Below are 27,769 nucleotides of genomic sequence, written 5' to 3'. Positions count from 1 at the left end.
GGAGCCAGTGAGCCCGCCCCACCCCCACATGCCAATGTGAAGGTTTCTTTCTTGTACCTGCAAGGTGATTCGGCCTTAGTGGTTGATGTGCTGAATTTAATGAGCTGAATGTACATTGTGTTTTAGGACTCCACCGTTCCGCATTGCTGAAGGGGTTTTCAAGGAGAATTTGGGTTGGAAACACATACTTCTTATTAAGCGAGAAAACCGTAGCTTTGTATTTATTTGAGAGCAATCGTGGTTTAAAAAAAAAAAATAACCAGCGGCTAGATATGGAAGGCAGGCTGGCTGAGATTGCGAACAGGGCTGTCCCTGCTTGCTTCCCGTGCGGTGTTAATGAGTCTCCTCCATGTTTCCCCGTCTCCCAGAAGTAAAGATGCCTAAAGTTCCTATCTATATCTATCTATGTATTTATAAAGATGGTGCTATGTTTCAGTCTTTCCCAGTGGATGTCTTTCTCCCGAGACAGCTTCCAGTAATTGTCAGAAGGTCCCAAAGATGTGTGATTGAGACCCTGTCCAGAGTCTCTGGAGCATGAAAGAAAGTGGCTATTTGAATACATTACGTATATTCTCTTGTGGACTGTTATAAATCAGGAATACAAATGAGCCACAAGGGACACGGAAAGGAGTGAGTGGAATTGTCTTTCAGAGAGATGGGAAATTTTAAAATTTCCAGTTTATTCTTGTGGAGCATGAATATTTCTGTACCATTAAATTGAACGGTCTGAAATTGCCATCCTGTAGGTCAAACACGGGAAGAGGTCAGCAATTCCTCATGGTTCATTTTAACGTATGAATTAACCTGCTTTCCTTGAAGCACTAAGGATAGGAATGTAGAGGTTTGTTAGGACTCAGATGGACGCTCTGTCAGTTTGGCTGTACTTTCCATGCACCACCCCAAACATTTACTTTGTGAACGAAGAAAGCAATGAATGCAAAATAAAACCTCGGGTTACTTAGAAAGGACAGACTGTGATGAACGATCCTGTTTGGTATTCCCAGATCGTGCAAAAGGGCAGGTGTTTGAATTTAGAGTAAAATCCCTGGATTATTTTCATTGTTCCTGTGCAAACATGACCGTCCACTTTCATCCGCCACAAGTAGGCAGCCAAATCAAAAAAGTATTAAGTAGAACTAAATTTTGAAAACGTCCAAGTCTAAATGCCGATGGAAAGAGAATTCATGTCTCTCAAGACCAAATTACTGCTTATTATTACTAATAACATGTGCCTACTGGATTCGGTATATATATCTGGGCTTACTTTTGTGTAACTCAGCCAAGAAATTTCTGGGGGACGTTTTATGAGAATGACAAAATGATGCAAAATAGATCATTAGCAGCTGGTTACCAGAGAGACACAAATTAATCACGGCTGTGTCAGTGCTCGGGGTAGGAGAATTGTACTAAGGCAGCCAGAGTGCCTGGGAAGGTTCTTCCTAGGAGTGTCTTGGGGTAGTCATTTCTTTCCAGAGTGTTCTGTGGAAAGCCCTGGATGGTCTTTTATCTTTACTGTGTAGAGCGCCTGGTGGTGCAGATTCTTAAACTTCCTTTAAGAGCAGGTTAAAGGGAAACTTAAGAGCGTTGTTGCTCACAGTTCAAAGTTAAGAGTTGAATTTGGTTCCCGGTGATTGCACATGATTGCACATTACGAGCACTCCTGCCGTCGCAATCCTGGATGCCAGACAATCTCGGAACGCCTGCGGAGCTAGAAAGCACGCCCTGAGGCCAATCCCTTCCTTGCGGATAGGCAGAGGGCAGCACTGAGATCAGTCGTGATATTTCCTTGTTTTCTCATCCTTTGCGTGAAAAAGTTGAGCACACAGATTCTCAAACTTTGCATTGAATTGACTTCTGAGACATTTCTGTGCTCGTTTCAACAGTGTATCATATCAAAGAAAAAGGGTTCAGTTAAGCGACGTGTCTATCTAGCCACTTACCCACTGAGGGACGTCTGTCACACTGCAAGAGACAGGAAGCTTCGGATTCTTTTGGATGAGATACCGTTTAGCCTGGGGTTTGCTCACTATGTACTCTTGCTGGAAAACTCGAGGAAAAGCGTTGAAGGAGAGAACGTGGTACTTCCTCACAGGTGCTTTAACGCAGTGGGGCTCACAGCCCACATGGGGATGACATGAAGAGACTCTCTGGTCTCTAGAAAGATGGGGAGCTCTGAGGAATCTTAGAATCTGTGGGGAAGGGAACGACCTACTGCCTCGATTTTGTCCTCTGCTTGAAGAGGACTTTACATGGTCGTTGTCACTTGAACACGCCTATGTCACAGACTGGACAGCATTCTCTCATTTTCCGGTAATTGTGCCTGGCTCTCGTCGGGCACTTTCATACAGGTCTCCATGGGCAAAGCCCCCAGTGCCTCCCACCAGCGCAGTGGAGGTTGTCGTCTCACAAAACACTCAGCCAGCCAACTACCCCAAAATAAGCTTTATTGCAAGAAAAGTGTCATATTTGATACATAGACCTACAAAAACAAACAAGACCAAAAACCATAAGTTTTTCCTCACAAACACTTGATTACAAATTTACACTGTTTCTTTTTTTAGGTATTAAGAAAAACAAAACAAAACCCCCAACTGGATATAATTGGTTATGAATCTTTGGTCAGCACAGGTGTGAGAGGAACAACCCGGAGCCTGCATGTGCTTTGGCCATTTCACATATGAGGTTTGGTCACTGGTCCAGGGACAGGTTCTTGGGTTGAGAAGTACGCGCGGACGTCCTTCTATTAGCACGTCCTGGTACGGAATCTTTTTAAATGACTAAAGCAAACTAAACATCAATTCATTGTACAAACATCTCTCATACACAATAGGCTATGATAAAACGAGGCATATGGTGTATAACTACAGTATTAATGAAAATTCTAAAAAAAAAAAATGGATTAAAAAAAAAACACAACATATATTCCTCGGCTGTACTGCATGATTTGTTTGCACATATGGCAATCCTGAAACAGCTTGAACATCATAAATGCACCATGAATCTAAGACAGCACCAAACACTACAGAACGCCGGGCGTTCCTTTGCAGAGGACCGGCCGCGCCCCGGCGGCCTCCGGGGGTGCGGCCCCCCTGGGCGGGGATGAGGTGTTGTGGGGAGCACGCGTGCTTCCGCGAGGTTATACGAAGGAAATACAGTACGGTTTGGCCTGCAACGCTACTGTTCTCACAAGCAGTCAAGGTATTTTGCTACAGCGGTTGTGCTTCATCTTCGGTTGCCTGGTGTGTCTGGTGATGGGGACGATCGTTGTCACCACGAGCTGCTCTGGCTTCCATCTCCTTTCTGAAGGATCTAATGACCTTGCCGTCCTTTACGTTACTGATTACAGTGCCCTTACAGCTCTGGGAGGCTTTCTTTAAAATCATCAGATGGGTACCAGTTGAACCACTGGCAGAAAACCAAAGGAAACCTCTCTTGAATCTACTGGATTTTTAAAAAGCACCTCTAAAAGAAATAGCTCAAATTTATAAATCTAAAGAAAAACAAGTGAGTTTCCCTTTTTGTTTACATAGTTTGTTCATTTCTCCATATATTACTGCATTAAAAATAAATAAACATCTATATTTTTTTTAATTAGCAACTATAGCAAAATACCCAAAGTGTTACAGACTGCTAACAGGAAAAAAAAAAGCTCACATTATTTTTGTGCATTTAGTGCCATATGTTGATCTCTTGAACATTTAGTTTTAGTTTCCTTTTAATATATTTTAAAGTGAAGTTATATAAAAAATACAGTAACCACGGTTGCCTTTGTACTCAAATCTTTGGCCATACCAGAGTCTCAATTACCCCTCCCTGTGAGGGTCAACCTTCTGCAGTCTGACACAGGGAGGAAAGATACAAAAGTTGTCTTTTTTTCCCTCTTTGCAATTAGTCACGGATTCTCCGAGGCTTCTGCAGGCTGGCTGTGCAGAGACTGGAGCCTGGAACCGAGTCTGTAAGGATTAATAGAGCTGAATCTGCAGCCTCATTCTGAGCGCCTCTCCCAGCTCCCCTAGGAGGTAGTCATCCTCGTTGCGGTCTTCCAGTTTCTTAAGCTCCTTCTTCTTGTAGAGAGGGATGCTAGTGATTTCCAGTGTGTACGTGCCGGGCACGGGCTTCCTCTTGGCCGTGTGCAAGTAGCTGAGCCCATTTCTTTGGTGGATGCGGAAGATGCCCTCGTCGTTCCCTTGGGAGATGACGTAGCGGATGTGGTTGTTTAGGGGCTCGATGGCGGGCATGAGTTCTAGGATGTGCTCCTTCGAGCCAAGGCCAGAGAGGTTGAACTTCATTCTCATGGGGCTGTCCATGTCAACGCTCTCCAGGCTGATGTGTTCAACCTGGAGAAAGAGCAGGAAAGGATGTGGGAAGAGATTGTAGGGCACACGCAGAGGACGGGGAGGGGCTTCCTGCTGGGGCTGCAGCCACAGGGGTGACTCTCTGTGCTCTCCACCCCTGTATGCCACCGTCAGCCGGGGGCAGAGGTCAGTGCCACAGAGCATGGCCTGGAGATCTTTACAGCCTCTCATTCACCGATCCAGGTCGAGTGACAGGGCTGAGCCTACAGACAGCATTCACATTTCAAACTATTTTTGATGAGTTTATGGAATAGCAAGCTTATTAATAAAAAAATTATTTATGATTGTAATTTTTTCATTTTAATGTTTTATTATGTTAGTCACCATACAGTACATCCCTGGTTTCTGATGTAAAGTTCCATGACTCATTAGTTGCGTATAACACCCAGTGCTCCATGCAATACGTGCCCTCCTTACTACCCATCACCAGCCTATCCCATTCCCCCACCCCCCTCCCCTCTGAAGCCCTCAGTTTGTTTCTCAGAGTCCACAGTCTCTCATGTAATTTTTTTTTTTTTTTTTTTTTTGGTTGGATCCTAATGTAGATGTGCAGCTCTTGGCCAACAGCAGGATGATCCCCAGGGCGATCTGCACTCTGAAGGCCCGGCTTGATTTGTAAGGCTCCCACAACCATGCGTGCAGTGTGTTTACGGGGAGCCATTAGTGCAGACAGAGCGACCCGCAGAGTCCTGGGCTTGGGTTTGAATTAGGTGGTAAAAAACCAGCGGGGCAGGACCCAGATAAACCATATCTCACTTGGTCAGAGGGGTGGGAGGTTTTAGAATGCTATTTTTCTTCTTTAAGATTTATTTATTTGAGGGGGGGGGCAGAAGTGAGCAGGGAGAGGGAGAGAGTATCCTGAGGCAGACTCCACGGTGAGCACAGGGCTGGATGTGGGGCTCCATCCCAGGACCCTGAGATCATGACTCCAGCCAGAACCAAGAGTCAGCCGCTTAACCACCACCCAGGTGCCCCTAGAATGCTATTTGTTAGGCAAAAATCTAAAGCTTTGAGTGGATGCCTTTAAGTAGGAACTTGGTTCTGCTGGCACATAAGTGCCCGTCAGGGGGTGTCTGGGTGGCTCAGTTGGTTAAGTGTCTGACTCCTGATTTCAGCTCGGGCCGTGATCTTGGAGTCATGAGATTGAGCCCTGCACTGGGCTCCATGCTCTGCATGGAGTCTACTTGAAATTCTGTCTCTCCCTAGCTCTTTGTCCCTCCACCCACTTGTATGTGTACTCTCTCTCATTCATGGATAGATACATACATACATAAATAAAATCTTTAAAAAAAAGTGCCCATCAGTGATCAGACAGAACCCTGTCCCCAGTATCACAGCGGGAAGGTTTCATAAGCGAAATTTCTGGATTTGTTGTCAGGGATACTTGATGGATATCTGAATCGCCATGTTTAAACAGCAGTTAGTACATCAGTCAACTTAAGGTAAATCTAATACTGGCCTGCTCATTATTATAAAGTAGAACCACAGACATTTTGGCTAGAGAAATCTAGCCTTATAGATCAGAAAAGTTTCAGAGGCCCAGAAAATGAAGCAAGTCACCCAACCCACACAGCCAGTTAGTTGTTGCCTAGAGTTTTTTTGGTGGGGGAATTCTGCAATAATGTTAACTGAAGAGGGAGGTGCCACCCTGATCTTTGGGAAAACCACCACCATCTTTGGATACCAGGTATTACTTGGGGACATTTACTAATGTCAGCCAATGTTCCAGGCGCTTCACAGTGTCAACTCGATTTTCTTGTCAGCCTTCAAAGTATCTTTTTTTGTTTGTTTGTTTGTTTTTTTAAAGTAGGCCCAGCTGGATTTAAACTCACAACCCTGAGATCAAGGCCTGAGCTTCAATGAAGAGTCAGACACTTAACCAAGTGAGCCACCCAGGCACACCCCAAGGTAAGTATTTTTATCCCCATTTTACAGGTGAAGAAATTGAGGTAGAGACAGGTTAAGTGTACATGCCCCATGTGACACGGGTAATGAGCAGGGAGGGCCAGGGAACATTCGGAACCACACAGTCATGGTCCTCCCTTTTAACTACTCAGTTAAATGCCATCAACAGCAAAGAACCACCAGCAGGCTGTTCAGATCTCCAGTTCCTTACAAACACACTATTTGGAGATAATTTTTTTTATGGAAGGAACACTTACAAATGTCACAGAATATGAGAGCTGGTTGGCTTGTCTAGTGAAAATTTAGATCAGCCTAGTGCTACAGTTGTTTAAAACACAACTGGACAAATTTGAAATAACTTGTTTTTTTGAATCATTTCAAAACTGCTATTTCCTAGATGGCCACCTTTTCTTTCTCTGGCACAAATCAAAAACAAAAACATAGGATCTGAAACCGTGAATCTTAAAGTGTTTTTCCCCCAGTCCTTGTGTTCTGAGCTAATAATGCCACTCATTTTAACGTGTCTCTGCCATATTGTGTCTGTAAATTTAGTTATAACATCACAAGAAAGGCTGAACTTCGCTGAGGCTGGAGCCTATGTAAATCCTGTGACGGGACAGAGCGAGGTGTACTCACAGCAGTGGGTTCGGGTTCCCCAACACTTCTCTTCCGTCTGCCGTCTTTCTTAGAGTAGCCGTTGATTTTACACTCATAACATGCTTCCGGGGACAGAGCATTTTCCTCGTCGACCTCTGCATCCAGGGACAGGTACTGCCCTTTGTTAAATCCCACTCCTGAGACACAGTGGCTATGTGCAAGGAGAAGGCATGGTTAGACTTTACCATTAACCGTGACCACAGTTTTCCAATGGTAGAGCAGAGACTTTTCAGAGACAAGAAACTACCAAAGTAAACTCCAAGCTCATGAACATGAAAACCTAATACTCTTGGTAACTCTTTCCTCCAACACTTAATGCATGAGGTTCTTCCTCATTCTGAACGTCAAAATTCTGAGAGTGAGCTCCAGGCTTCTCCAATTTTCAATCCTAATTAGACTGAAACACTCAGGTGTAGTTAAATCAGGAAGGTTAAAAAAAAAAAAAAAGCAAATTATGAATTTCCAAAGAGAACGTTAAGGGAGTCTCTGTTGCTTTATTAAGGTGGAAGCCTGTGCTTGGGCTCTTGAGAAAGCTCTCTGCTTGAACACCTGAGACTTCTGAGCTCCCGTTGTGGACAGTCAGAGTCACTGAGTTGGCTCTAAAGGGTATTTGTCTGGACCAAGACTTTGGTTATTAGGTACCAGTGGTAGACAGATCAGTCCCCACCCCTCAGTGCCTGACTCACTCACTGCTCCTTCTGGGGAAGGTGACCCTGACTGACTCGTCCGTTCCCATCTTCGGTGCTGAGAGAGCCAGCTGCCTGCATGCAAGGATGCTGGCAGCCAAGAGCACTTGCGACGGCTCACTTGGGAGAGGGCCATTCGCTGGAAGGAACCCAGCTTTGTGGAGACGGTGCCACAAGAACCAGGCACCTCCTTTCTGTGCAGTATAAAGCCAGATGACCAAAGGGAGGGACAGACTCCTTCCTTAGGGAACACTGGGCAAGCACTTGCCTAAATTCATAGAGAAATCTGGGGCGCAGCCATTTCTACTCGTACTTTATAACCCAGGTGTCAGTGACAACATAGGAGCGCCACTTTTAAGCATTTACTTGTCTCTGGCCTTGAGGGATCTGACTGAATCAGTTCAGGCTGTTCCGAGGGGGAAGGCAGTGCTACCTGTATAAGGGGAAGGAGGCAAGGAGGCGATCCTGCTGCACTGACCTAACCCAGGTACCTTCCTGGTGGCTCTTCTTCCCAGACCCTAAGTCCTCTGAGCAGTGCTTTTGCCTCCTGGGCTCTGAACCACCGTTCACTTCCCTGCAGCGCCAGGACCACACCTGCTTCCTTGTGTGCGAGGCGGGGGCGGCCTTACCCCTGTCCCACTCTGTAGTACCCGGGCGGGCAGCCGCACAGGTAGCCCCCTTCCGTGTTGGAGCAGCCATAACTGCACGGGTTCTTGGAGGACGAGCACTCGTTGACGTCGTGGCAGGCACTGGAGAACTGGTCAAAGGAGAATCCTGAGGGGCAGACGCACTTGTAACCGCCCAGTGTGTTGTAGCAGGAGGCAGAGCCGCAGGCGCTGGGGTTGGAGCACTCATTCTCGTCTAGGGGGACAGAGGAAGAAACTCTTACGTGGGAGGCGGGGGGCCATGTATGAAGAGGCTGAGTCTCACAGTGGTGACGGTTTTACGGGGAATATCTCTAGAACTATATTTAGAAAATGTTTATTCTGATGGCTGATTGGCAAAAGTAAAAAACAAAAACCAAAACACCAAAATACCAAACCCCAACAAGTCCGCCTAAATCATGGCTTTAAAAAAGCCATGCCCTACCCTTTTATATTTTCTGTTTGTGCTGTTTCTCAATATTATGGTGGCCCTTGGGGACAGACATTTGTAGTCTCTCTACTGAATAATCTTCTATTCTTTGCACCAAAGGTTACTTCAAAAGCCTGAATCTCAGATCCGTGGAGCTAGAAAGTAGATTACTAGTTTCCAGGGGCTTCAAGGAGGGAGAAATGGAGAATGTCTGCTTGTGGGTATGGAGTTTCTTTCTGGGGCAGTGAAAATGTGGCGGTGATGGCTGCAAACTCTGGTGAGAATATACTAATCATCACTGAATTGCATGCATTTTGAAAAGATGAATTTTATCGTATGTGAATTCCGTCTCAATTAAAAAAAAACCCGTATCTGGGTATACGTATATTCTCCCAGCAATTCTCAAATTCATTCTATATGGGGAGAAAATATGTATAAACATTTAAATATTCTGAATTAAAATAACTGAAAGAAACAGTAACGGGCTCTTTTGACCCAAAGATCTAGGATGCTTTTAGCTACTCGAGAATCCATTAAGGTGCAGACCATGTCTTCCAAGAGAGGTTTGCACCCAGCCATCAGCTGACATAGGTTTTACTTGTTTAATAACTAACCTGCCACTGTAAATTCCTGCCTGCAGGATAATAATAGGTTATACTTTCACTTGCTCTTATTTTTTACAAAATCAGAGCCCGACTGTGCTTTTAACTTTGGAGATAACAATTTTGCTCTTAACTGTCTGTTCGATATATAGCATGTGGCTTGACTCCTTTGGGCTTTATTGTAATCCACATTTCACCCTAGGCACAAGTCACATGTGCTCCGTGGAATTCTTTCTGATTCTTGTGACTCCCCTGGAGCCCAGTGCATCTGTTTACCTAGCATGTGACAGGTTTATGTTTCAGCTCCCGTGGGGAAATGGCCCGTGTGTACGTAGACGACACAGCAGCCGGAGGGAAGCGCCCGTCTGCAGCAGCGCAGCATGATGGTGAAGGATGCAGACCGAGCCTCCCAGCTGCGCGGCTGCCGAGGCCTCTCACACGGGAAATGTGACGTCGTTGAGTCCGGCTCCCAGGTTACTGAGAGGGCGGATATTCTGAGGCAACTTCTGTGTCATGACTACAGTTTCAGAATTAAATTAGGCCAACAAATAGAGAATTCTGGATGTAAAACCTACGATGATTAATTTGTGCAAGTTCTCAGCCTTCATTTCATGGGGAGAAAGTATTTAAATGAATTCTTAATCACTAGGCTGCCTATGCCATAGATATAACTGCTGTTTTATTTCTAAATCCAAAAAAGACTTGGCATTCTGCCACAAAGGCTTATCTGCTCTAACCGTTAACTCTGACATTTATATCCAGGATTCCTCTCATAACCGAGAATGTGAATTAGGTTACAACTTAACAAAATGATCCTGCTATGAATATAGTATTAGACATTGTGTCTAATTATCAGGCAAAACCAATTGAGTAAATGGCATTTACATACTACTGACAAGAACATTTAAAAATAAGTAATGTTTTTCTAAGTACCATGACATACCTCATATTTGTATGTTACAAATGTACATTGTGGTATATTTTTATGGATTTAGGTCATCTCACTTTGAAAATATGTTCATGCTTGATACATACTTTGAGCTGACTCGTGCTTCACTAAGCTGTGTTCAAATTATTTAGAAGTGACCACAGAAGCAAACAGAAGTTAGTGAACACTAATAACCCAAAACTTCACTAATACATAATTTTTCTTCATATCCAAAGGTTAACACTTATTTTCAATTATGAATAATTATAATGCTTGTAAACATCTGAGAAACTATACAGTCTACGTACCAGAATGTTATAAATGTTCCCTGGCAAGTGACTGGAAATACTTTCAAATATTCATTTGAATTAAAACCTTTTTTCAGTATTAACATAAAGAACTGTCATTTCCCTTAAGTTGGCAGTAGTATTAACAACGTAATATTAAATTATCCGATGCATTGATTCTGAACACTTTTGTCCATTTACTAAGAGAATCCAGATAAATCTGAAATAGTTCATTCTGCATTTCCCCCCTCAATCATAGGAAATGACTAATAATATTCACACAGGCAGTAACAGATAAAAATAATTTGTGGTCTTTCAATTTGCATTTTATCATAATTCTTGTTCTTTTGAAAACTCGTTGCTTTTATTATTTCCTGATGGTTTAATTCTATCCCTGCCAGATAGTTGGGTTAAAATTCCAACTGGAATTATGTGGATTCAAAGCAAGGAAGTCAGCAATTAAAGTAGGCACCAGCTAGATTCCTCAGCCCTGCACGGACGACTCTAGAACCTTTCAAAATAAATCCCGGCTGTTAAACTGTGCGAGCTGCTGTGGGGTGACCGCTTTGAGGACGTGCCCACTCAGAGAATTCCCCCCAAGGGGAATTAGGATGTACCATACAGCCTTGATTTTGAAGTCAGACCAATTTAGTGCAAAACGGTACAGCTATTTTTGCACTCCATGTTTATAGGCAGAAGCTTCAGAAAACTTAATACTCCATATGTGCTTTTTTATACTTAGGATCAGTTTAAAAATGAGAATTCTATTTAATAAGCTGACACCTATGAAATATTAGATCACCCTTTTAAGATCCACAGAATTAACCAAGAAGTCCATGTTATTTATGAGACCCTCCACTTTTAGTAAGCAAAGCAATATAATTATTTTAAACTGTTTTAACAGCTGACTACAAATGCACTGTTCTATTCTGAAGAGCGTGCCTATACTGTGTTTATAAATCAATCAGGACATGATGACTCAGCATTTTAATGTGTGTGTGAAGAGAAAAAGAAGTAAACTTATGAAATCATTTTGACTGCCTAACTCATCATCTTGATAATCCCTGGACACGTAACTTCTTGATCACGAGTGGTTGTTGCATTTCCCTGTGCGAGTGTCTATTTGTGGGCTGACAAAGCATCTGTCTTTGGCCTTGCACAAGACCACAGCATCTCTGTGACTTTCCCCAAGTTGGCTTCCCTTCTTTGAAATTCGTCTTGATTTTCTCTTCTCAATTCACTAAACTGTCATTAGGAATTTCTTTTGAGAAGACCACAAAGGATAAAATCAGATTAATTTATCGAGTGGATGCATGGGGTAACTGAAATCCCCGTAGAGGCGCAGGCAAGCCCCCGCTGGCTCCCGGCGGGACCACTGCTCCCCTTCGGGCTCAGCCGTGCGAGCATCTGATGTCCAAGCGTGTAGGACGGCAGCTCCACGCAGTGCATTCAGATGGAGCCAAGCAATCAGGCCTCTGCTAAATAAATCAGCTGGCTATTCAAGTACAGAATAACGTTCTCTTTGATCAGTCTCTCCTTAAAAGGAGAGTTTCCATTGGCTATTATCAATGCCAGGATATTTATTTTACAAACAGTTTTGTCCGGAGACAAATTCAACAGAATTAGCTGTGACTAGGTACTTTTTTCTACCTTCAAATACTTAACCTTCTTCGCTAAATCTGTGCGAATCTGGAGAGCACAAGTGACGGTCCTTATTAAGCTGATCTGAATTCATTTAGATTTATCTGAGGGAGATGGACGGGCAATTCTTCAACAATCTAAAAAGTTATGAAAGTCATCATGAAAACCCCCTGACCTTGGCAGGTGAAGATGATGAATCTTGACACCATCTTCAGAAAGTTAAAATTACATCTAGTAGAAAATTATAATTATGAAGCTTGAGTTGAGTTACCTTTTAGGTACTTAAAACATTTTTATTCCGGATATTTTCAAACATACACAAGTAGAGAGACTAGTGTCACAGATCCCCATGCATCCGTCCAAAGGACTGGTGTTAAAGTCCTAGGATTCAAAGGCTACACTGAAACATCGACCTTTGTTCATTTTACACAAAGATACTTTAAGGTAAGAAAAGCAGATGCTATGTAACAAGTGAGAACTCACCGACACACTGATTCCACTGGTAATGCTGAATATACCCCTGAGGGCAGCCACACCTGTAGCCTCCCAGGATGTTCTGGCAGCCATGCTGGCACCTGTGGTTTCCATCACATTCATCCACATCTGCAAAAACAATCCCGGCAGGATATTTATGCACCCTTTCCTCTACTGTTCTTAAATGTACTCCAAACGCAACCTGGGTTAGCTATTATCAGGGTAACTAATAAACAAACAAGACACACACAGAGGCTGTGAGTTTTTCCAAGTCACATGGTTCTTAGCGGTGATACAAAGAATGGTTCTGAGATAAGAATCCACCTTATTCTATTTTTTTTTTTTTTTAAGATTTATTTGAGAGGCGGGGGAGGGTCAGAAGGAGAGGGAGAAAGAATCTCAAGCAGACGTCCTGCTGAGTATGAAGCCCAACTTGGGGTTCAATCTTACGACCCTGGGATTGCAACCTAAGCCGAAACCGAGGGCCAACGCTTAAATGACTGAGCCACCCAGGCACCCTTATACTGTCCACCAGTCCATCCCCTGTCAATTCGTGAAATAACTTCAGCAAATCACCAACAGCAACCACAAATGTTATACATTTTGGATGGATTAACTGCATATGGTGTGATTTATTTGGTAGGTGATATAAATATATTTGCATTATATATTCCAATAGATTCAAAAGTGATTCGGACATTTAATCGTCATGTTTGAGGGGGCACGTGAGTGGAACGCTAGTTAAGTGTCTGACTCTTGGTTTTGGCTCAGGTTGTGATCCCAGGGTCATGAGATGGAGCCCTGCATGGGGTTCCATGCTCAGGGCAGAGGTGGCTTGAAATTCTCTCTCCCTCTCCCTCTGTCCCTCTCACTTATGCTGTCTCAAAAATAAATAAATAAATCTTAAAAAAATAAAATCCTCATGTTTGGGAGGATGCAAGCACTACAGAGATACCTTAAAAAGTATAACTGTTTTGCATGCAAAAATTTTTATTACCATTCGAAATTAGATGCAAAATTTAAGTACTTAGATATGATGTGGAATTATTACAACATATGGAATTTCTTTGTCCATACAAGCATACTCTTTTGGAATAACAACTGAGGCTTTGAAATCTACCCATAAAGAGTAAAATAAAATTGGCATGTTTGATGTGTGTATAACAAATTTATATGGCTACTTAATACATGGTATCTTACGTGGATGGTCTCAGGCTGAACTCACACGTGGCAAGCAGCTGTGTGTTCAGACTTTAAAAGTTTCAATGACTTGAAATACAAAATGTTAAAATGGAAATCTTTAAAACTGAATTTTTCTTGGCTACAAATTAGATTTATAAATGTCTTATACTTCTTATAAAGAGTATATTAAAAACAATGTATTTCTAGAATTCAGAATCACAAATTTCTAAGAATAATAAAGGGGGACTAAACACAATGAAGACTTAAATTGCAATAGTTTATAAAAATAGAAGGGGACGTACATAGTCTTATAATCTCTGGCATGGGTACTTTGTAAGATTCCAAGTCTTCTACATTAGCCCTCGCAGTGGAAATACTGGAGAACAGTATAATATTTTGTTGAGTATAGACAGATTCTTATTTTATTCCCAGTTAAATATTTCCTGGACTTTATAGGAAATACCTATTGTATTGGCTTGATAGAAAATGCCCATTGTAGAGAAGAGAGTGAATAAGGGAGTTTCAGAACAAATAAGACGGAAATAGCCATCGCTTTCCCGTGCTTTTCATATATTTTACAATTCTGATAATTGTTTTTCTTACACTTTCACATATTTAGTTATGGAACGAAAGTCCACTTTTTTTCTGATCTATTTGTACACTATTGTATGCCATATGAGCTACAGAATTACAGAATTCCTTTTCAGTTTTTTTTTTAGATCAGTAATTAGGTAAAGACTCCAGTTACTTTAAAAGCCAGTTCATATAGAATTTTTGTTCTATCCCACTGAAGTTTTCCTCTGCCCCCCAAATGATATATGAAAATCTATGAGCGAAAATCAATTGCCGAGTTCTATTTTGTTCAATCCTTTTTTCCTTTTGAGATGATCTCATTTCCCATTTAGTGGCTTGGAAGTTAAAATAGTTTGCTATATTCAATTAAGGATTTTTTAGCAAATAAACTCACCTTCACAGTTTAGTCCAGTGGCATCGAGAGAGAACCCTCTTTGGCATTCGCAGCTGAAACTTCCAGGCGTGTTCTGACAGATTCCCTTTGCTCCACAGAGTGAAGGCTGAGATCCACATTCATTGTTGTCTAGCAAAGCAGGAAGGAGGAGTGTCAAGCTTCCGAGTCATTACATGACTCAGATTTCACTACATGAAGTGAAAAGTGAGGCATGAAAGCCTAAGTTCACTTATATGTGAAAACTTGAGGGAAATGTATGCCACAATCCACTGTCAGGTTAGAGGCAAAAGTGGCAAGAAAAATAATATTTCAAGAGAGGTGAAATTAGAGACGATCTGGGGTCAACTGCGTACATGGTTTTTTATGAAGCAGACTCAAAGTCTCTTAACCTTGGTCTTCTAACATAACGTAACCTACCATGTCCATTAGCACGTTCTAAAAATCACAATGAGCCCTTACTCATATTTAGTCTGAACATATATGATTATGTTCCCAATGCAATGTAACGGTCCTGTTTGGAATATGCCTACTGTGCGTGTGCTTGGACCTTACAGTTCTTCCTCTGGATACTGTTCCTAGAGAAAAACACCTACACTATTAGCAACAGTTCCAGACCAGTCATTACGCCATACTGGTTTCAAATGTCAGCATGGAGCCATTCAATATTCTGCCATTTTGAGTACACTTTTTATGCATCTACCCACAGTCTGCAAGCCCTCCCACGTGCAGTTGGGTCTCACCGATGCAGGCCGTGTGGTGCTGCGTGAAACCAGGTGGGCATTTACAGGTAAAGCCTCCCAGCGTGTTGGCACACAGGAACTGGCAGTTGTGCTGTTTGGTCTGACATTCATCAAGGTCTGAGGTGAAAGAGAAGCCAGTGAAAATGGGTGCAGTTGCCTGGCTCTGCGTCCCCGCCCAGGAAGCCACAGGATGCGGGCATGTTCTACTCGGGAGCACTTTGTCTAGGGCTCTGCTGGACGCTGCTCAGGCCCCCACGTGCCTATGGCGAGCAGTTTCTTCTCCCGCCTCGGCAGCGTCGATACTACGGTATCGGGTGGCTACTCTGATACGCAACACAGAGTTCTCTTAAAATAGAAACTGAATGGGTGAGTCACGGTGGTTTCCTTGAATTATTCTCAAGGTGAGTATCCCAAGGTTCTAGTGCTTGCATTTAGTGCACAGCGTAGTACATGGCTGGTCACTTATTTCTCTTAAGGGCGGGGGGCAGTTAAGTAAAAATAAAACAGAAGCTGGAAATTGGTGAAGGTCTGAAAACAAGCACTGAGCCAGGCTCTGAGGGTCCAAATGAACACAGCGCCATGAAGACCAGAGGAGGCAAAATTATAGCATCTGTGATTCCGGTCATAAACGGAACTTAGATTTGGACTATACTAACAGAAAACTCGAAATGTGATTGCAGTTAGATTAAAACTTAATATGGGAGAATATATTTAAATAAATGTACGAGCACTAAGAGATGTATGTAACACTAATTCATGATTTTAAAGCTTAATAAACACACACTGTTTGCACTCACAACAACATGCAAAATTAAACTGACTCATAACGGTTCGCTATACAGATCCAAGAGAACGGTACTGCTTGCTGTAATAATAATAATTATTATTGGGTATACCTCGGAAATAAAACTGCATCTTCTTAAGAATAACCTGTATGTCAAACAGTTAGTTAGACAGGAATTTCCTCAATCCAGTCATTTCATCCGGGTGAGGTTGACAATAAAGCTGAATATATGAGATAGCACTGCAGCTACAGTAATTGTCTAATTTAGTTTGAGAATCACTTTTAATACCTGTGCAAAAAAAAAAATTAAATTCACCCATTCATTTTCAATCTTCTGCAGTAAATGTGTGATAAAGATAGTTGAGAGGAAATAAAATCCTAGCTAAGCAGCAAAAGCAATCTTATTTCAGTTATTTGTTTCAATCTCTTCCCTCATCAACATTTTTTGTTTTATTTAATTTCATTTAATTATCAGTTTGTGTGGTCTGCTATTGAAGAAGCAAACAGCTGTCATGTGGGCTTTAATTCTCCCTGCCTCCTACCATGTGTCCTCTGGTAGAATTTTCTGTGAATGATCAAGTGGTCACTAGGAAGATGTGCTTTAACGAGGGCAGTGCAGGTGGAGGGGTCGCTGACTCGCTGAATTTGGACGCGCAAGGAGGGAGACACGAGGGTCAGGAGTGCCGGAGACGCCTCCCTCACCTTTGCACGTCTTTCCATCCTCTTGCAGGACGTAGCCCCGAGGACAGGAGCACTGGTAAGTCCCCTCAGTGTTCTTGCAGATGAAGTTGCATGGTTTTGGGGACTGGGAACATTCATCAAGATCTAAATGAAAGTGATGTCAACATTAAACTCTTCGTTTCAAGCAACCACTGGTCTCTTTCCTCCCTCCATGTTCTTGCTTCATCTTTTTCCTTTCCACTTCGACTTAAAAATGAAAAAACAGCCAGGGAGAAATGACACACAGAAGTTTTCTCGAAAGTAACACACTGGTTTACTTTGTAAATCAATCTATGGTTCTTGAATACATGTAATACCTGGACCAGGGGTGCAAAACCCCACTGCATTCTGTAGGTGTGTGTACTCTGTTTACAGTTTGACGACCATTCTCTTAAAACTAAGAGTTTCTTTCTTCTGACATACGGATCTGAAAGATGTCTCTTAAACTGAGCTGACATGCCGAGCACCGTGGGGTCCCACAGGCTTGCCACCCATGAGTCAGGCCCATGCTGCTCCCGGGCTGGCAGCCAGACCGCACACACACTGTCAGCAGGCTCTCTTGCCCTCTGTCTTCGTCTGGTCTTTATTTCCCTCCACTCCCTCCCTGCAAGATGCTCGGGGTTTTAAATCACTGGATCAGAGGCCACGGGCGCCTTTCAAACCAGCCCTCTGCGCGCAGCTTTCTCCTTGCAGGGTTCAGTAATGTCTCCCTCTTTTCCCCAGCACACGGCACTGTGCCTCGTAGATTTTACAAACTCTGCTCACATCCTGAGGCAAAACAACCCTCCTGAAGTCATCTTCCTTTGAACGTGCTACCTCTTTTCTGCTAAGACTGATGGACAGCAAACCATCTCTATTTCCTCGTCAAACACACTGGTGGCCGCCCCTAGAACTCTGGAAGCGCGTCATCAGTAGCCTGTTCTCAAGGACTCTCATGCCCAACGGAGACAGTCAAATGCTTACTAAGGGTCGGTTTGGTTTTTCTGAACCTTTTCATGCCAGGTGTGTTTATTAAAATAGGTGCTTTAATGGCATATCATGCAAGTTGATTAAATATGGAGGAGAAGAGACTTTTTTTCTTCAATGAAAACTAAGTCAAATGCTTTGTAAAGACTCATCAGACGCAAGCCCCCCACTCCCTGCCCTCAACTGGTATAGAATGGTGGGGGTGAGACCATAAGAAATTAAATTAGAAAAAGAGATAGTAAAAATGTCGAAGTATTCTGTCCTGACACTGCTTTGAAACTGCAAATTTTACATGAGGCCTCACTTGTGTATTTTATGCAGAAAAGCAGCACAGGGGAACAGGCACAAAGCGCTCTCTACATGTGCTAACACACGGGCTCACCGTCAGAAGCCCTCTTCTTTCGTCAAGAGACTGACAAACGAAGGTGCACTTATAATTTTAAATTAAAGTATACAATGGTGAAATAATATTTTTTATAGTTTTTATGCTTCCCGACTGAACACTTTCTGATGAACTGTTCTGTGTCCTACATTATTGGACAAGGACAGCTACTGTGATATCAGGAACCACAGTCCTGAAAGGAACGGCATGACCGCATAAAAGGTACATTGCAATGTTCCACGGTAAACCTACGGCATCGCCAGCAGTGACTCTAGGAAGCAGGAGTTGGCCACCCCCAGACGTGCAGACCCGCGCCTCACCTACACACGAGGTGCCGCTGATGTCCGTCGTGTAGCCAACCTTGCAGAAGCACCGGAATGAGCCCATGGTATTGATGCACTGACCGTTGGTGCAGAGGTTTGGCATCACCTTACACTCATCAATATCTGTGGGCGAGAAAGAAAACCCCAAATAAAAATGAACACACTATATATATATATATATATGCGAGGACAGAACTGGTGAGAACGTAAGAGAAACGAAGGGAGTGACACAAAGTAACTAGCAACCCACATTCACGACAGAGCTCGGTACCTCTTCGTCAGGCCGGCGAACGGCAACACGGAAGGGAAAGTAGAACATTTATGGAAGAGGTCCATAAATGGAGGCTCTCTTGAAACCCCTGCTTCAGTCTACTCATTTTTAAATCTAAGTGTGAGTTACTTTGGCAGGGTGTAGAAAGCCACCTCTCTGACATCCCACTAATCTGGGATTTGTGGTGATTCCCACGCCTGGACCTCACCGCCACACTTGGATTAGACTCTCTGAAGAAAGGGTTTCATGAGCAGAGTAATCAGGCTCAGGGCCAACAGTCTGTACACTAATAGAAGAAAATGTTATTTTATCGGGTGGTTGCACCCCACCCCCCCAAAAAAAAGGAAACAAAGAGGATAATGGATCAGAGGCTAGAATTACCTCCAAGGTCACAGCCTTTAGACATAAACTCCTTAAATGAGGAGTGGACTCAGGGAGAAAAAAAAAAAAACCCGGAAACCACTAACCAACTACGAGACTTGCTGGTTTGTACATATGTTGCAAACAGACTGTGTAATTGTGCACACTCAAATAAGCAACACTTTACTTAAATAAAGCAGGTATAGTCCCGGGGTTACAGACATGGCCGTTGGGGTCAGACAGGTATGTTCCACTCCAGGGTCCATCCCTTAGAAGGGGTGTGATCTCAAGAAAATTACTTATTGTTACCTAAGCTTCATGCTTCAGTTTCCCAATAAATTCTACTCTTAGATTCGGTATGAAGATTACATCTTTTAAATCTCTCAATCATTAGCAAAAAAGCATACACAAACACATATACATAGAAACATTTTAGCCATTCTATCAGTTTTTCACTTTTCCTTCAAATTAATCTGAATTAATGTTCGCTGCCTTGAAAATGTGCATGACTTTTCCGCAGCTCCTCACCTCTTCCATCGGTGGTGTATCCTGGGCCATGAGGACATATCTTTTTGTACTGGGCCGTTCCGGGAAGCGGGCAAAGCTCACACTGGTGCCCCCAGCCTCGCCCCCCATCACAGCAGCATTCGGACTTCGTGACAAGATTGCGGCTGCTGGACGCCATCTGACACATCGTCTGCAGCACCTCGGCAAAGCAGAGTCCCTGTCGATTGTCTGAAATAACAATGTCGGTGAGAAGCATCAGTGACATGGAATGGACCCTTCATCCTCATCTTCAGATAAAGGACGACAATATTTTTCTTCCCGGCACAGACTTTTTTAGAGGTAAGTATTCTTCCCAATGAACAGCCAGCATACTTCGGACAGCTTCACAGCTACAAAGGTGCTGGAGAAGGAATCCACAGTGTGTTCCTTTACTACAGTTTACTAATTTCAACAGCAAGTGAGATCATGCGTAGGAAATAGATTTTTCTTCAACCCATCAGCAACTAGCTGACAGTAAACTACCATTCCCGTAAAACACACACAAAAACCCCGAAATTAGATTATTTCCCTTTATTTTTAAAGATTTTATTTATTTATTTATTTATTTATTTATTTATTTATTTGTCTGTCAGGGAGAGGGAGAGGGAGAGCGCACGTGAGCAGGAGCAGGGGGAGAGGCAGGCAGAGGGAGAGGGAGAAGCAGGCTCCCCGTGGAGCAGGGAGCCGGACACAGGGCTTGATCACAGGACATGGGGCTCGATCACAGGACCCTGGGATCATGACCGGAGTCCTGAGCCAGAGCAGACACTTAACCCACTCAGCCACCCAGGTGTCCCAAATTATTTTCCTTTAAATAAACAAATGAGTATCAGGATTTGATTTTGAAAACTAAATCCTGGATGATGTTACAATCTTGGTACACATTCAATCCAGTCTCATCTTTTCTGCATCTGCAAGAGTGTTCATACATTTGGACAAAGCAGATTTTTTTTTCTCTGTACTATAAATAAAGGAATTTCTCTGCTGTAAATAGGCAAATAAATCTATAACATGGTTTTATGAACCATCCTTGTGAAACCTTAATAATATGAACAGAGAAGTACATTACGGTATGTAAGCGGTCTTTTCTATTGCCAGAAAGATTGGTGGTTAGTAAGGGTCTGGATTGAAGACATCAGGAAAACAAAATTTATTTTCTTGACTAACAATTTCCTAGGATTTAATGCAAAGACATCACTTGGAGAAGTCTGATACAGCTGAAACATGCTGTTTTTATATCCAATCAAGTGATGAGTGCTCTTATTTCTCTGTTTGCCTTAAATTTTACTACTCCATACTTTTACACCTGCTCATAATTACCTGAAATGATTTATAATGTATACATTTTAGCATTAAAATACAACATAATGTCCGAGATTTATACTTTCCACAGGAAAATATTTTGTAAAACATTTTTCTGTACCATAAAATAAAAATTAATCTTCACTGCATTTTTGAAATGTGGCGTTTATTTTAATATTACTAATACAGCAAAGCTTACCTCACACAGCAAATATTTTCTTTTGGAATTAAATCATCTCCTGATGTAAGTTTTACTAAAGTCATATTTTCCGTAGAGCTTAATTAATCTGAATTTTGGAAAGACTCTTTAAGATGGCTATTTACATTACACATAGATGTGCATACAGCTCACATGCACAGAAATAAATCATCTGAATAGACGCGTACGTTCAGGAAGAAGTATATGCATTACTCAGAGTGGGGGCTTTTGTAGCAGACAAGAATATGTACGTAGAGCTCTTCTGGGATGACATCATACAACAGATGTTTTATTTACCAGGTAAAATACACTCAGATGTCACTTACCAAGGCATTCGGTGCCTGAGGAACTCGACTGGAATCCTTCATTACACTCACATCTGTAGCTCCCGACAGTGTTCACACAGCGCCCATTTTCACAAATGCCTGGCTTGGTCCTGCATTCATTTTCATCTTTGGGAAAACAAATAGGGTGAATAATGAGCAGACTGTAAAATTACCATTTACAAATTATCCTTGAGTGGGTTATATCTTATTTAAAACGTCCTCATCAAAATACTAATGTGATGGGATAAAAACCAGTCATACATGAAAATGGGTTTATTTTTAACTCCATCCTTCCAGGTGGGTTCTTTCTTAACAAAGTGTTTCTCTTTCTGTTCCCTCCCCACCCTGGTGGGGAAAGGGTGGTGGTTGACGAAAACTGGCTTCCACAAGATGTAAACTTGCCCCACAACACCAGACAAGCTGGGAAAGAACTGTGGGGAAGAGGGTGCTGGTTACACAGCAGGGGGAGGTGTTAGGGAGGGGTAGAGAGTAGGGTAAAAGCCACACAGGCGGGGAAGAAGGGCAAGCTCCCGGACTTTGAGTAAAATCGCAGGAGCAGTTTGGTATGTGAAGGCGACTAACGGGAGAAGGAATTTAGGGTGTACTGCTCTTTTGGTTGGTAATAAATTAGAACAAAACTGCTTCATTAAAATCTCCTTTGTCCTTACTGTATTTGATATTCTGTAAATTTTGCTTGGGGCTTTTGTTTGTTTGAAGCTCTGTTATTATGAGCATAAAGGAGCTCATAGTGAGATATTTTTGATAAACTGCTTTCATCTTTATACTTTTTAAATCTTTGTTGATATTTATTTTGCTTGTGCTTTCTTTTTATCAGCATTTGCCCTCAATGTTTTGTTGATCTTTTATTGTCGATCTTTCTCACATTCTGATTTGGTACCTTTCATACAAAAAGCACCAAACTGGATTTAAATGGAGTTTTCAAAAGTACATCCGCCTTTTAACCAGCAGTTCATTCCTATCTATCGTGACTGCTGATATGTTTGGATTCTTACCTTTTTATTTTGTTTTACATTTACCATGCTCTTGCCCTCCTCGCTCAATATTTCTTACAATAGTCTAGATTTCTATGCCCTCCTCTTATCTCCATCTCATGTCTGGAAGTTACAATCTTCTGTCTTTTCGGTGGTAACCATGAAACAACTTCAGCCATACTCGAATACTTTTCTATAGGTTTCAGAAGTCTCTGGATGAGTTCCTTCTGCTCTCTCCTGGTGCCACCTGCCACGCTGACATGATCTATACTTTGGTTTGCTAGATCTTTTCTTTAATGTGCCATCAGTATCTGTGTAAACCGAATCATGAGGTTTCCTGGTTCCTTGGCTTACCATTGCTTCATGGATAGAACTCTGTCCTTTTGGATTAATAAGACAAAATATTGGAGTATCTAGTCTGGTAATCACAGAGGATATGTGGGTGGCAAATTCTCTAGAATACATTTCTGACAATGTCTTTTTCATTTTCTTACTAGATTGAGTGTAGAATTTTAGTTCAAAATTATTTTCCCTTAGAATGTTTGGAAAATATTGCTCCACTATTTTCTTTTACCCCATGTTACTGTTCATTTGCAGGAAGTCTAGTTTTTCTCTCTGGAAGCTTTAAGGGTTTTCACTTTGCTCTGAAAATCCTAAAAATCACCATGATGTGTCTTGGTGAAAATTTCCTTCCCTTTTAGGGGAAAAAAAAACTAATTATGGAAATTTTAAAGTATATACAAAAATATTGAGCTAAGTTAATAGATTTAAAAAACTGTGTAGCGTCTGTTATTTCTAGAATCTGAGGGTTCAAGGTCTGCCTTCCTGATCTACTGCTATCCCTGATGTCATTTACCTTTATTTTGATTTGCATTTCATTGTCCGAATTGTTTTTTTTAAGCAGGGCTCTTGTTGGACATACTGACTGAGCTCCTCCCTGTCTGATGGCGTACAACAGAGCTTTTATACTTGGAAGATGGCTAGACAGGTCTGAAAACTTTAGGTTACTTTTGCTCTGCTACCACTGGCGTGAGAATTCGTGTAAGAACTTGAAGAAAGTAGCTTGATTTTTTTACTACCTTGTACGTATTTTCCTACCTTGTACGTATTTTCCCTTTTCAGCCCTGTTGCCTAAAGCCAACAGGTCTTTTCTGATAACTTTTTTTCTTTTTTCTATTGTTGAAGTTTGTAACTTCGTCTCCTTTGTTGAAAATTGTAACACCCTAATACAAGTTAGGGTGTATCTTGGTGTGTTGTTGCCCCACCTATGACATTTTGATTTCTGGCATTCCATGTTTTATCCTTTGAAAATTTCTCGATCACATCAGGACGGCCAATTAGCGACCATGGCATTGTCCACTGCTCTTGTCTTCGTGCACTCAGCTGTCTATTCAGCGTGACACATTAGAGACAAACAGGACAGGTCTTACTTTAACTCATGATTCAAATCTCGAATGGGAACTGATAACTCCCTTGACAATCTTACTGCATTTCTTCGTACATCCGTGCTCCCACTTTCTACAATGACTACTGCACACGGAGACGAGAACTCGTCCATCTCTCCACTACCAACCACCTGTATGGCCTCGCTTTCCACTGCTTGTCTTTTTCCACAAGTTAAAGATTCTCTGGTTTTTCTCAAAGGCAAGTCTTTGCACTTGTACTCTAGATTGCCTTCCAAAGAGTTCACACTTCTCCTTTTTCAATGAGCTATTCTTTCAACACACAATTTTCTCATAACTTCCATCTTAAAAAACCCATCTCTTTTAATAATGTCTTATACCTCTAACTAGTACCTCATTTGTGTTTCCCTTCAGGATAAATTTATTTCCTTCCTTTCTTCCTTCCTCCCTCCCTCCCTTGTCCTTCTTTTTTTTCCTCCTCAGTGCTCTGATTCCTATTTTGTTCTATTTTATTTCCAGCTTTACTGAAGTACATGAAAGGATTCCTCTGTCGAGGACCCATTACCTCACATATTTGCCCTTTTTCTGCGTGAGAATATTTAAGTTCTGTTCTCCTAGCAAATGTCAATTACACAGTACAGTGTCCTCCGCTATCGTCACCACATCACACATTAGATCCTTAGACCTTATTCATCTTATACCTGTAAGTCTGTATACTTTTACCTGCCTCTCCCTGTTTCCCCCACCCTCAAGCCCCTGGCAAACATTTTTCTCCACTACTTCTGTGAGCTCAGTCTACTTACTTTTATTTTTTTAAGACTCCACATACAACTGATACCATGTCTTTCTCTGTCTGGCTTATTTCACTTTGTATATTGCCCACTGGGTTCATCCATATGTTCTCAAAAATGACAGGATTCCCTGTATCCTCTGTACATTTTCTTGATCCCCTCATGCACTGATACACATCTAGGATGTTTCCACACTTAGCTACTGCCAGTAATGCTACAGTGAACAATGGAGTTCAGGTATATTTTTGAGGTAAGGCTTTTGTCTCCTTTGATATATACCCAGAAGTGGGACTGCTGGATTATGTGGTAGTTCTCTATTTAATTTCTTGAGGAAACTCCAAAATCCATACCTAGTGGCCTTAGCAGTTTACGTTCCCACCAACAGGACATCAGGTCACAGTGGACAGAATCCCCTCTTCTCCACATCCTTCTCAACACTTGTTATCTCTTGTCTTTTTATGATTAGCCATCCTAACAGGTGTGAGGTGTTATCTCATTGTAGTCCTGACATTCCTCTACCTCATGACTGGTGATAAGAGGGCACCAAATCTTATTGCTCCTTCTCAATGTCTTGCTCTGTATCTCAGCAGCATTAGACACAAGTGGCCACTCTCTAGCTGCTTGAATAATCCATCCTTTTAATCGTCACGATCTAACACTGACCGGAGAACTTCCTCTCTTGCTGGCCACTCAGTTTCGGTTTTCTAAATATTTTCAATCACACGAGATTTTGGAGTGTTCAGAGCTCAGTCACTGCCACTCCACTCTCTTCGCACTCTTGGTGTCCTCATCCAATCCCGGGATTTTTCAATGATGACCTGTTTGCCAATAATTTACAGCCATGGCTTATGAACAGATCTGTGTATCTAATGTTACCACTTGGGAGGCTCATACGTTACTGACAGTTAAGTTGGTCAAAACAATTTTTATTCTTCTGTGCCTCCAACCACACCTGTTTCTTCCTGTCTTTTTCCTTATCAGGCCATAGTTGCGTCATCTGGTCATTTATGCAAGTAAACTCCGGGGACTCATCTTCTCTACCTCTCTTCCTTCCTCCACCATATCCAATCCATCCGTGCGCACATTCTGTTGACCATCTCCCAGGTACATTCCGAGGCTGAGTCCCCTTAACCACGTTTTTACGGTGTATGGCTTTTATTTGAACTTTCTTCGGCTCTCATTTGGATCAGTAAAATAGTCGCTCAAATGCACCCGGCTTCTACTCCTAACCCCTCACAACGCATTACCCACTAGGCAACCGAAGATCTTTTAGATTGTAAATCAGACAATAACAACAACTAACAAAAGAAACTCTACTATAAGCCAAGCACTGTTCTAAGGGTTTTATATGAATTAACTAATTTAATCTCCCTGACAAGCCTATGAAGTACGTGCTCTCATTATTCCTATTTGTGTTTAGAGGACGAATTTGAGGCACGCAGTGAAGCCAGCTTGCCCCAAACGCAGAGCTAGGACATCCGAATCGAGGTTTCCCATATTCATCATCCATATCCGGGGCCCGCACAGTGCAGGCGCCACACCGGTCTCTTGACCGTGGCCTGCAACGCCTTTGCCTACGTTTGGGCCTCACCTCAGGCCGCTCTGCTGGCACAAGCTCCGGCTACGCTGGCCCTTGTTCCGGCCTCAGATGTCTTTGCTCTTACTGCTCTTTCCTTTTCCTTTCCAGGCCCCAGCTCGAATGTCACCTTGCCAGTGAAGCCGTCCTTGAAAATGTCTTCTAAATTAGCTCGCGTTTCATCATTAAATCTTACTCAGAAAGATTCACTGCTATATGAAATTATCATGTCAATGATTTGTTTGATGCCTGTTTCTCCCTGAGCAGAAGATACACAGCTTGAGAGCACAACAGGGGCATGGAGTCGGGGTGGGGGTGGGGGACAACCCATCCTTCTAGTTTATTAGGGTGTTCCAGGAACTGCACACACAGCACGTGTTCAGTAACGTGTAACTCAGTAAGTGACTGTTCTGTAATAGTTTTCCACGGGGGCAGTGTGTTCTTCTAATATACAGATTTAAATATCTTCTACAAGATACTCATATACTCAAATATATTTCAATTTTTTTTTGTACTTTTTTGGGGGCGGACTTCATTTATGCAATGTTGGATTTTTTTTGTCTTACACCTGTATGATTTTCTTATTAATCACTTCCATATCCACATCTTTACTTGTGTTTTCATCCTTTGCTATTTTTTATTAATTCTACTGTGACTAATTTCTGTGATTTTTTTTTCTGAGCTCTGCTAGATCATTCTCTCTTGATATTGCTTTATCTTCATTTTCAAGCTCTTTTATTATAATTTTTATTGAATGGTGTCTCTGATAGATTATGAGTACAATTGTCCTAAACTTGTCTTCTTCCATTCCTGAGGTGTTTGAGTCTATTTTTGTTTGTATTCCTTTCTTCTCCCCCCAACCCTAGTATATATACCTCAGTTGCACTCATGTGTAATTATCCATCTTTGACTGATTTTCACTATTTCAGCTATTTGCTGAAAAATAATGCAGCAGAAGACCACCCACTGCTGAGCTGGCGTCATCTACAGCTTCGGTTCACTGTTTTATAAGCATTCTCTCACCAGACTGGTTATGTCTCCACCCATGGGGCATGCATACCAAGTTTTTTGGTAATTTAGGAGGTCACTGTGGCTCTGAGTAAAGTTCTTTAAGTCTTAGTTTGTCAACTGTGTTTTCCCTCTTCATGCCGAATGTGGAACTGGGCTTCTACAGAAACATTTCAGGTTTCTCTCATTCACCTGTATTCCCAATCTACTCAAAGACTGCTCGATGATCTCTTAAATTGGGGCAATTACTTTGAAAGAGGTCTGTATTCTGTTAAAGTCTAAAGAAGAATATGTCACTGAGCCTCTTATGTGTTTTTGATTG

At 42.2% G+C, this 27,769-nt stretch overlaps 1 protein-coding gene across 1 annotated transcript in view; it reads right to left on the bottom strand.

Moving 5' to 3' along the window:
* Window positions 1-2,427: 2,427 nt before the first annotated feature.
* FBN2 (fibrillin 2) overlaps window positions 2,428-27,769 on the bottom strand; it is a 239,082-nt gene continuing 213,740 nt past the window's right edge. Inside the window, 10 exon segments of the mRNA XM_040622515.1 lie at window positions 2,428-4,337; window positions 6,897-7,068; window positions 8,233-8,464; window positions 12,619-12,738; window positions 14,759-14,887; window positions 15,499-15,615; window positions 16,985-17,107; window positions 18,671-18,796; window positions 19,833-20,039; window positions 21,678-21,803. Coding sequence (XP_040478449.1) covers window positions 3,963-4,337; window positions 6,897-7,068; window positions 8,233-8,464; window positions 12,619-12,738; window positions 14,759-14,887; window positions 15,499-15,615; window positions 16,985-17,107; window positions 18,671-18,796; window positions 19,833-20,039; window positions 21,678-21,803 — 1,727 coding nt within the window. The 3' untranslated portion in view covers window positions 2,428-3,962.

This window comes from Ursus maritimus, unplaced genomic scaffold (genome assembly GCF_017311325.1).
Source record: "Ursus maritimus isolate PB19 unplaced genomic scaffold, ASM1731132v1 scaffold_5, whole genome shotgun sequence".
NCBI classification, from domain to species: Eukaryota; Metazoa; Chordata; class Mammalia; order Carnivora; family Ursidae; genus Ursus; species Ursus maritimus.
The sequence above is the reverse complement of the archived record's forward strand: the minus strand, read 5'-3'. Positions and strand labels throughout refer to the sequence as shown.